At 44.7% G+C, this 11,509-nt stretch overlaps 1 protein-coding gene across 1 annotated transcript; it reads left to right on the top strand.

The window, feature by feature from the left end:
- The first annotated feature begins 4,122 nt into the window (after nt 1-4,122).
- Nucleotides 4,123-5,093, top strand: LOC102436386 (olfactory receptor 10H2-like). Its single transcript, XM_006099646.1, has one exon. It carries the CDS (start codon nt 4,137-4,139, stop codon nt 5,091-5,093), a length of 957 nt encoding a protein of 318 aa, XP_006099708.1. The 5' UTR covers nt 4,123-4,136.
- Nucleotides 5,094-11,509: the final 6,416 nt, after the last annotated feature.

The following is an 11,509-nucleotide window of genomic DNA, read 5'->3' as shown; positions in this document are numbered from 1 at the left end:
TTTTTTCTCATGGTTTGCAGGCTTTCCTTACAGACTCCAGATATGAATCTCCTGTCCATGTTTATTGAGATACAAAAGTCTGCACAGATTTAATGTGTACATTTTGATGAGTTTGGACATATGCCTACACCTGTGATACCATCACCACAATCAAGGTCATACCCTCATCTCCAACAGGTTTCTTGTGGCTCTTTACTTTTCTGTTGTGAGACACATAACATAAGGTCTGCCCTCTTAACATGTGTTCATTGAAATAGATTTGACATGTAACCATGTAAATTTAAAGTCTACATGTTAATTTGATACATTTACATATTGTAATAGGATTGCCATTGTAGTGATAGCACCTCTATGACCTCACATGATCACCATTTCTTTTATGTGGTGGGAATAAGTAAAATCTAGTCTCTTATCAAGTTTGATGATTGTAATACAACATTGTTGTCTATATTCTTAACACGATTTTAAGCGCACATCATCGTTTTGTTAACTACAGGCTCTACGGTGTACAACAGACCTCTAGACTCACTCAGTGTTGCAAATATCTTCTTGCCCTTTGTCATCTGTTAACTTTGTCCATGATGCTAATTTGATTTATAATTTTGATGTAATGAAATTAACCTTTTTTATTTATGATTTGTGTTTTTTATTTCTTTTTAAAGAACTCATTTCCTGTCCTTAGATCACAAGGATTCCACTATACTTTCTTTTGTTAGCTATGTTTTTATCTTTCAATTGGGTTATTAATCCCTCTTGGTCCTCTCTTTGTACAGGGTACTAATTAAAGCCCAATTTTTGTTTTATCTACATAGAGAGATACTCTCCTCTAGCAATTTGTCATTTTCTGATTTACCTGTGGTGTGAACCTAACCATATATGAGCGGCTCCATGTCTGAAGTCTCCATTCCGAGCCGCTGGTCTGTTTGTCTTCCGTTGCAATAACCCTACATTGCTTTATTTCCAAGACGTTTGTAGAATTCTCAGATTCTCCGAAGGCAATTTCCCCCACCGCCTTTCACTCTCCATGTCAAGGTTGACTTAGTTATTCATGGATCATTATCTTTTCATAGAAATTTTAGAATACATTTATCATCTTTCTCAAAAAATCCAACTGAATTTTTTTTAGAATATTATATTGAATGTAGAGATTAAATTTGGGGGAGAATTAACACCTTTATGATATTATATTTCCATTTCACCCATTTATTTATATTATCTGCTGTGTTTTCTATTAATTGGAGGTTTAATTGTTCTCTGTGGAGGTCTTGTGTGTGCTTGTTTAAATTAATTGTACATACTTGATAGATTTGGTGCTACTTTGGATGGTGCCTTGTTTGCCTAAACTATTTTTCTCTTTAATTTTAAGCTTAAAAAAAGTTGTAAAAACAACAAAGGAAATTTTTGTGCTCCCCCTCATTCAAATTCCTGAAATGCCAGCATCTTACAGAACCCCCGTGCAAGGATCAGAACCAGGACATTAACACTGGCATAATACTACATAGCAAACAGATCTTACTAGAATTTCCCCAGTTTACCCACTGGTATCCTTTTTCTATTCCAGGAACAATCCATTTCATTTAGTCATTTCAACTGTTCATTATCATTCAGCTCTTAGTATTTCTTAATTTTGGTTTAGCCCAAATATTAGTGAGTAATATGTTACTATGCCACTGTCAAAGGTTCAGCCTAATATTTGTGCTCCAAGTACATGGGAACTTTCAGGTACCCTCTTCATATTAATATCCAAATGTTTTGCAGTGTGGTCAGGTAACCTGGGTCTTTGCAATATTGGCACTTGGAAATTTACCTAGACTTCCTTTATGCCTCACACAAGGTCCTTTTTGGTGACAATTCCATGTTCTTACTGTGTTGTTGTTTTTTATCTCTGTGTGTGTGTGTGTGTGTGTGTTTGTGTGTGTGTGTGTGTGTGTGTGTGTGTGTGTGTGTTTGGTTTAGTGAATAAGAGCAAGTGCATATTTTTGTGTTTGGATATGTTAAATATACATATGTAGGCGTATGTATATATTAGATATTTTATTAATATATTTACACATAGCTCAGGTATTAAATAAAGAGACAGAATTAAGTTCAAAAGAACAGTAATAACCAAAAAGATAAATGCATTAAATGCACCAGTTAAAAGAGAGATACAACCATAGGTTGCTACATTTTTTATTTTTTTATTGATTTCAGAGAGGAAGGGAGAGAGAGGTAGAAACATCAATGATGACAGAGAATCATTGATCAGCTGCCTTCTGCACACCCCCTACTGGGGGTTGAGCCCGCAACCCAGGCATGTGCCCTTGACTGGAATGGAACCCAGGACCCTTCAGTCCACAGGCTGATGCTCTACCCACTGAGCCAAACCAGTTAGGGTGATTGCTACATTTTAAGAGAATCCAATTCTGACTACGTATGCCTGCCCTCAATCTTAACTTTCCATTGTTTATTCCAGGCGCTGTGGAAGGCCCCTAGGTGTTTGTCTTATGTAATCCTCATAACAACCCTGTCAGGTAAGGGTTATTATGACCAACTTCCTTAAGGGAGGAGAAAGCTAAGGATCAAATAGATTAAGGAATCTACCCATTGTTGTTGAAGCACTGTTTTAAAAAACTTCTCAAAAATGTTTAACTCATATGGATAACATGTAGAGTTTTTGTATGAAAAGAAAAAAGCCAGCACCTGATACTTACTAAGCCTTGCCAACAGCACTTCAGGCAGATTTGAGCACAGTGATCACAGAATTTGCTTTATCCTTTCAAAGGCGAACTCCAACCAGCACCAGATTTTTCCAATCCAACAATTATATTAAAGATCCTACCATATGGTGCAACTACTATGGAAAACAGTATGGAGGTTCCTCAAAAAATTAAAAACTAGAACTGCCTTATGACCCAGTGATTCACTTCTGGGTACATAGCCAAAGAAACCAGGACGAAGCCGGGGCTGGGAGGGCCGAGCCCCTTGCATGAATTTCGTGCATCGGGCCTCTACTATTATAATAACTATGTATGGTGCCAGGTGGGTACTGGAAATACCAGGGGGAACATTTTGTAAAGTATATGATTGTCTAACCACTATGCTCTACACCTGAAACTAACACAAAATAATGTTGAATATAAACTATAATTTAAAAAATAATGGAAAAAACAATTGAAAAAAAATCCCATTGCCCTGGTCGGGTGGCTCCTCCATTGGCACCAAAGGCTGCAGGCTCATTCCCAGTCAGGGCACATACCTAGGTTGCATGTTCAATCCTCGGTCTGGGCACGTATAGGAAGCAACCAATCTATGTTTCTCTCTCTCTCTCTCTCTCTTTTTTTCCTCTCTTGAAAAATATCCTTGGGGGAGAATTTTTTTTAATTCCATAATAATAATTTTTTTAAAAGACTGAAGTGTTGCTTTCTTTTTAAATTTCCGTTCCAATTTAGAAAAATGACAAGGGGCCATGACAACTTCTAAAGTGGGGTCTCTGTGACTGCAGAACCAGCTCAAACTGGTCCTATCCTGTTTCTAACCACCGCTCACCAGTAACACTTTTCAATCCTCCACTGCTCACCCCACAGAACCGAAGGAGCAGAACATGACCGGAACCTAAGTGCTGGGATCCTTTAAGAGGTGAAGGGGCCATTGTCCTTGAAGATCTCGTGCTGAACCCCCTTAAATCTTGTCCCACAACCTGGATCGAGTAGACTGATTCGAGCCTGGCCACCTGTCTCCTTGCTGGCTGAACTCACAAATAAAAGCTCTCTCTTTTCTCAAAGCCAGTGCCATCGTATTGGCTTCTATGCACGTCGGGTAGTGACCCCTTGTCCAGTACCAGCTCCATCCAGGTGGAGCTGAATAGAGACCCTGAGTTCCTAACAATGGGATTTAAAAGTAGTAGTAATAATAATAATTATTATTTATTTATTGAATTCCTACTATGTGCTCTGACCTGTGGTAAGCATTGGAAATGCATGATCTTATTGAAACCTCGAGTGGCTCTGTGAAGCACAGGCGATTATTGTGCATGTTATTCTGCAGATAAGATAACCATGACATGAAGACGTGGAGGAGCCCCTCAGGGAAGCCCTCCCAGGTAGAACTCACTAGAGACCCTCCCCCTAAGTTCTCCCCTCTCTCCCACACCAGGTATGACCGCCATGCTGGGGCTGAACCACAGCTCAGTGTCTGAATTCATCCTCATCGGCTTCTCCCCCTTCCCCCACCTTCAGCTGATGTTCTTCCTGCTCTTCCTGCTGATGTACCTGTTCACGCTGCTGGGGAACCTGCTCATCCTGACCACCATCTGGGGCGAGCGCAGCCTCCACACGCCCATGTACCTCTTCCTGTGCGCCCTCTCCATCTCCGAGATCCTCTACACCTTCGCCATCGTCCCGCGCATGCTGGCCGACCTGCTCTCCACCCACCGCTCCATCGCCTTCGTGGCCTGTGCCAGCCAGATGTACTTTTCCTTCACGTTTGGCTTCACCCACTCCTTCCTGCTCACGGTCATGGGCTATGACCGCTACGTGGCCATCTGCCACCCCCTGCGCTACAACGTGCTCATGAGCCCCCGTGGCTGCGCCTGCCTGGTGGCCTGGTCCTGGGCTGGTGGCTCGGTCATGGGGCTGGTGGTGACAATGGCCATTTTCCACCTCCCTTTCTGTGGGCCCAATGAGGTCCACCATTTGGGTTGTCATGCGCTTCCACTGTTGAAGTTGGCCTGTGGGAACAACGTCTCCACCGTGGCCCTGGGCGTGGGCCTGGTGTGCATCACGGCCCTGCTGGGCTGCTGCCTCCTCATCCTCCTCTCCTACGCCTCCATCATAGCCACCATCCTGAGGATGCCCTCGGCTGAGGGCCGGCAGAAGGCCTTCTCCACGTGCGCGTCCCACCTCACTGTGGTGGTCGTGCACTATGGCTTCGCCTCTGTCATCTACCTCAAGTCCAAGGGTCCCCAGTCTCTGGAAGGAGACACCCTGATGGGCGTCACCTACACAGTCCTCACGCCCTTCCTCAGCCCCATTATCTTCAGCCTCAGGAACAAGGAGCTGAAGAGCGCCATGAAGAGGACCGTCCTCAGCAGGCTCCTTCTCCAGAGCTCCTGAAGGGGCTGGTTTCCCTGCAGGGAATGTGGTGGGTGAAGACCCTTCAGTCTTCTGTCTGTAAAATGTATATATTGATGCTTCATCAGTGATGATTCCTATATGTGAACTCCCCCTACCTCCACCCTTAGCAAGTGCTCTGTAAACTCAAGATGTACTCTCCCGCCTTCGCCCCCCCCCCCCTCACCCAATCTGGTTGACCTCGTTCCTCTTTGATTCACTGGGGTAATGACCTCATTAATAAGTCAAGAAGTTGTGTGTCAACTTCTTCCTGATTCCTGTGCCTGAGAGTGGCATGGAGGAGGGGGATGCCCACATCACCATTTGGGGGTATATACCTGCCCCCCCCAGTGGAATTAATGAGTCAGATGGTAACTCTATGTTTAATCATTTGAGAAACTAACTGCTAGACTGTTTTCCAAAGTGGCTGCACCATTTTACATCCCCCCCCCACCCAGCAGTGTAAAAGGATTCCAATTTCTCCACATTCTCACCAACACGAACTTACCTTTTTTATTGTAGCTATTCTAGTAGTAACTTATTGTGGTTTTGATATGAATTTCCTGATGTCTAGTGATCCGTATGGTCTTAAATGCTTAACACATATCAGTTCTTCTATTTCACCGAGGCCAAATTAGCACCATTTTGAAGATGAGATCACTGAGATATAAAAAGATTAAGTCTGTCCTGCCCTTGTGGCTCAGTGGTTGAGCGTCAACCTATGAGCTAGGAGGTCACGGTTTGATTCCCGGTCAGGGCACATGCCTGGGTTGTGGGCTTGATCCCCAGTGGGGGGCATGCAGAAGGCAACCGATCATTGATTCTCTCTCATCATTAAGGTTTCTATCTCTCTCTTTCTCTCCCTTCCTCTCTGAAATCAATAAAAATATATCTTAAAAAAAGAGATTAAGTCTGTTAGCTAAAGGTCTTGCCCCTGTAATGGTCAGAGCTGGGGGCTCAGAAGCATACACAGGGGAGGCCCATCTTTTCCAAGAAGGAATAAAGACCTAGATTGGAAAGAGAAGACCAGTTTTAGCTGGCACCAATGAAATGAGCCCAAAGTGATAAATATGCTGTTCTCAGGTGGTTAAGAACTGAGGAGACATGTCGGAAGCTCGACAAAACTGGCTGTAGGCTCTCTGGCTGTAGATGCACTGATATGGAAGTGTCATGTTCAAACATGAAGCCGTTTGCCCTAAAGAAAAATGACTCCTTTTAAAGCCAGGTTCCTGGGTTACATTATGAAGATCTAACATTGTTAATTAGAAGTATCTGGGAACATTCTTTGCCTCCCCTATAGATTGTGAAGGGGTCCGAGATGGTAAGACTGTCTCTCTCGAGTTGTCATGTATGAGGGATGTTTAAGTGGCCCGCAAGCTGAATGACCACCCCTCCGCTGATAGCCGAGGGCCACAGTACAAACTGCAGTGTGGTGACATGGCACTTCATCTCCAACTCTATCCCCAGCCCCCTCCATCTCTCCGGCCACACTAGCTCCCTGGCTTCTCCTGCAATAAACCAAGTGCACTCTGACCTCAGGAGCTTGGCACACGCTGCTGCTTCGACCAGGAGCACCCTTTCCTTCCTCCTACACATCCCCAGGTCTGACCTTAAATGGCACCTCCTCAGGAAAGCCTTCCCTGATTTCCTGTGCTCTTTAGCTAATCACAGATCTGGAAGCATCTTGAAATATACTGGCTGTCCTGGAAAACAGGTAAGAATGCCTACTGTATGAATTTGACAGAACTGACGGCAAAGGGGGTGTCTGGCTTATATCTGAGTGTGGTTCCCTGTATCATCAGAGAAAAAAACAACTTGTTCTCATTTGGTTGACCAATGTCAATGCCTTCTGACGTTTAAATAAACCTTGTTTTTTACTCCTTTAGTTGGTATTGGTTGTTTTGTACATAGAAAACAGTCTAAAAAGTTGAATCTAGTGAACATGTGTTGTTTCTGTAAGTGGCGTATTCCAGGCCCCACGGCGTGAGGCAGGGCTGTGAAATCGCTGTATCGTATCCTGTCTTTATTCCAAATGTTGATATGTTATTCATCAGGAAAGTTTTGCATTAATTTTGATTTTTAAAAATATTTCATGACATGTGACTTATCTTGATCCCTACATTTTTCTGGTGGCCCCTTAAATTTGGCAGTCAAGGTGAGTGCCTCATTGCCTGACCCCAGATTCCTCCAGACACACCCCCCCCCAAAAAAAAGCACCTTGCATTTCTTTTCTCTCAAAGGACCAGTAATAGAAGCCATCCTTAGCTTATCCGCGATGGAAAATAGGAATAAATGCCAAAAGGCGGGTGCAAACAGCCAGGGTTTGGGGGTACTGACCCTCCACACCACAGCCCAACCCCTCTGCCCACTAGTGTCCCCCAGCACCTCCCAACCCCCAGAGACCCATCCTCCTTCCCCTCCATTATTGAGCTTCCACTTCCTGAAGTCCCCCACCCCCTGCGTCCCCAGCTGTTTGTCATTCCTGCCTAATGGTCCCCTCTGTGCCACATTCTTTGGTTTCCCCAAGGCAGGGCCAGACCCAGAGAGGTGATTAAAGGACCTGGAGAGCAGAGCATGGCTGTTGCTGGGGAGATCTCCAGACTTTAGGGGCCCCACCTGGGCTAATTATAGCCCCCCCCCCCCCATGTTTCTATGCGAAGCTTGAGAGATGCAGTTGCTGCCTTCACATCTCCAATTCTGCTCTTCCCAAGTGTTGACCCCGCGCCCTTGCTTGTGGATGAAAGTCCGGTCCCCCTCAAGGATGTGTCACCCCCGCCCTCCTCTGCCCCCAGACCAGCTGCCTCTGTTCAACACCCAGAGGGATCTCTGTGACGGGAGAATATAAAGGGTCACCTCTCTGCTTGTAGCCTTAGGATGCAGTGCAAACCCCAGTGTGGTCCCCTCTGTGCTCATCTCCACCTCTGTCCCCAGCCCTCTCAGCTCTCCAGCCCCACTTGCTCCCTGGCTGTTCCTGCAACAAACCCAGCACGCGTGGGCCTCAGGAACTTGGTACCTGCTGCTGCTTCTACCTGGAGCACCGGCTCCTACACATCCTTAGATCCGGCCTTAAATAGCAGCTGCTCAGGAAAGCCTTCCCCGATTTCCCCACACTGAGTCACCATCTCTACCATAAGCCCTAATAGCAACTCCTTTCTTTTCTTCAAATTTATCATATATTCATTAGCGTGATTAGTGGTTTAATATCCACATCTTCCCCTCTCAAATGCAACCACCGAGGTCAGAGGTCATGTCTAATTAGTTCAACATTGTATCCCCCGCTCCCCCAGTGGTGTCTAAAAAAGTGCCTGGCGCAAAGTAGATGCTCCATAAATGCTTCTCGAGTGAATACGTTGTCATTTTTGAACTGCTGATATTTGGGGCTGGCTCCTTCTTTGCGGTACAGTCTGTTCTGTGCACTGTAAGATGTTGAGCAACATCTCTGGCCTTGACCCACTAGATATTATAGCACATTTCTCTCTCCTGCAGTTTGAACAGACACAAACATGTCTTCAGAAACTTCTACGTGTCCTCTGGGCAGGGAGGAACACTGGTGAGAACCCCTGGGATATAGGAATGAGGGAAGGCCTGGCCGGTGCACCCCAAGCTACAGCAGCCATGCTGCTTTTCATGTGTCCACATCTTGACAGCACTGATATTTGTATAAATCATTCCATGCAGCACCATGGAAACTTTCAAAGACAGGGAACAGCAGCAAGCCCATCTCTGTACTCCCAGAACTAGCACAGGATTTGAGACACAGAAGCCCACAAATATTTAATAGATCGGTAAAAGCTGGCATGTATCGAGTGCTTACTGTGTGCCAGCCACTGTCAATTGCCCTGCAGAGATGATGCTATTTAATTCTCAGAACTATCCTCAGAAGTGGAGGCAATATTATTTAACCCGTTTTCATGATGGGAAACTGAGGCTAAAAGATGAATGTGATTTAACCAAGGCCGCTTTGCTTCATCACTTAACCACTTTCGATCCTTAGCTGCAATTCAGAGCATCTCTCTCTCTCTCTTTAAAAAATGTATCTTTGCCGAAACCGGTTTGGCTATTACAGATGTCCCCTTCCTTCTGCGGACTGAAAGGTCCCAGGTTCGATTCCGGTCAAGGGCATGTACCTGGGTTGTGGGCACATCCCCAGTAGGAGATGTGCAGGAGGCAGCTGATCGATGTTTCTCTCTCATCGATGTTTCTAACTCTCTATCTCTCTCCCTTCCTCTCTGTAAAAAATCAATAAAATATATTTTTTTAAAAATGTATCTTTATTGTTGAACGTATTACAGATGTCCCCTTCCTTCCCCAATTGACCCTCTCCCCCCTACTCCTCTCCCCTCCCTCAGAGCATCTCTCTTTATCTTTTGAGAGAGCAAGGTCTCCTTTGCATCTGCAGTGGCCATGGTGTTGAGTCCTGGGGACCATAGAGAGCAGCTATTCCTGGAGAAGGAGGTTCTGGGAGGAGGGAGACAGGTGAGGAAGCTCAGGTGAAGTAGCGCCTCTCCCTGTGGCGCCCCCTGCTGGACCACAGCCCTCTTCATGAGGTCCCACTTTTGTGGCACTGATATAAGATGCATACTTCGAAGTAGGTGGGTCCAATTGGTCATTTCCTCACCTCACTCCTCTCCCGCTGATCCTCAGCTCATCAACCGAAACATGAAGTTATAAAATCCTAACTACAGTTTCAACAACCTGGGGGATGAGAAGCTCTTAGGATACTGGAGTGTTTCATTTGAAGAGGGACTAATCCTCCGTGGACAGCGGACCCACAACCCCACTGCAGGAAGACACTGTGTGAAGTACTGGACTCCGAAAGGATTGACATTGGAAAGCTGGCCCTACAAAAGCGTGATCGTGGATAAGACATGCAACGGGTTTGAGCTTCAGGTTTTCCTCTTTAAACTAAGTGGATGTGAGTTTGTCTGCCCTCATCTTCCATTGCGAGGCCGTAATGAGATCCCGGACGTGCAGAGTTAGCGGGAAACATTCTGTATATCCTACAAAGGAAGATGCTTGGGGCTCCCCAGTTTTCACTGAAATTCCAAATCACCCCACTTCCTGTTAACATGGGATGTTTTTACTGCTTCCAGTTCTAGAGAAAGAATTCAACTTCAGGACAAATGATGAAGAGTTGACTATTCAACTTAAACAGGAATGCACATATTTCCTTTTCTCTAACTTTGGCTAATTTAACTAATTTAGTGCTTGGGCATTTAAATTATATTTTGTTATGTACAACAGTATCACCATAAACTTGTGCCCATTACGTATTATTATAAATTGTTATTTTAAAATAAATGCATAAGTTTATATTAAGAGACAACTTAAGTTTTCAAGGAAACCTTATATTTTTTTAAAATATATTTTATTGATTTTTTACAGAGAGGAAGGGAGAGAGATAGAGAGCTAGAAGCATCGATGAGAGAGAAACATCTATCTGCTGCCTCCTGCACATCTCCCACTGGGGATGTGCCTGCAACCCAGGTACATGCCCTTGACCGGAATCGAACCTGGGACCTTTCAGTCTGCAGGCCGACGCTCTATCCACTGAGCCAAACCGGTTTTGGCAAGGAAACCTTATTTTTTTAATTGATATTACAGGTGGCATATAACATCGTATAAGTTTAAGGTATACAGTGTGTTGATTTGATACAGTTATATATTGCAATATGATTATCTCTATAGCATGAACTAACACCTTTATCACGTCACTGTTAGGGTCACTGAGGGAAGAATGCACGAGCCCAAAGAACGCACGAGCCCAACGTGCTAAGGGACTATAAATTTATGAGTTCATCTGGAGACCAGTTGGACTGAGCCCCAAAATAGCGCCAGCACCCAGGGACAGGGAGTCAGAGATTTTAAAGGACTCTAGGCGGGCTTCTTCTTGGAGGAGAATTCTCTGGGCAGTCGAGATCCTGGGAAGATCCGGAGGGAGGGGAGAGATAATGGTCTCAGCAAGTGGAATGTGGCCTTAGCAAGTGGAATGTGGCCTTAGCAAGTGGAATGTGGTCTAAGCAAAAGGAATGTCTGTTGTGAAGTGGTCTAAAGGTCAGCTCCCAGAGGAGGGGTATCGAGTCAATGGTTTGACCAAACCCAACAGTCACATAACTAAAATTTCTTTTTTCGTGGTGGGAACAATTGAGGTCTAGTCTCTTAGCAACTTGGAAGCTCCTAACACAGTATTGCTCTAATCACTGTATTGTGCATTAGGCCTCCAGGACTTATTCACATATCGGTTACAAATTTGTACCCTTAAACATCCCCCCATTTCCCACAGCCGTCAGCCCCTGGTAACCACCATTTTACTCTGTTTTTTACAAGTTGGGCTTTTTTATGTTCCACATATAGATGATATCATACCTGTATGTGTCATTCTCTTGAATACACATATTTTCAACAAATTATAAACACTG

This window comes from Myotis lucifugus, unplaced genomic scaffold, assembly GCF_000147115.1.
Source record: "Myotis lucifugus unplaced genomic scaffold, Myoluc2.0 scaffold_280, whole genome shotgun sequence".
Lineage (NCBI taxonomy): Eukaryota > Metazoa > Chordata > Mammalia > Chiroptera > Vespertilionidae > Myotis > Myotis lucifugus.
Note: the sequence above shows the minus strand (reverse complement) of the source record. Positions and strands in the feature narration are given on the sequence as shown.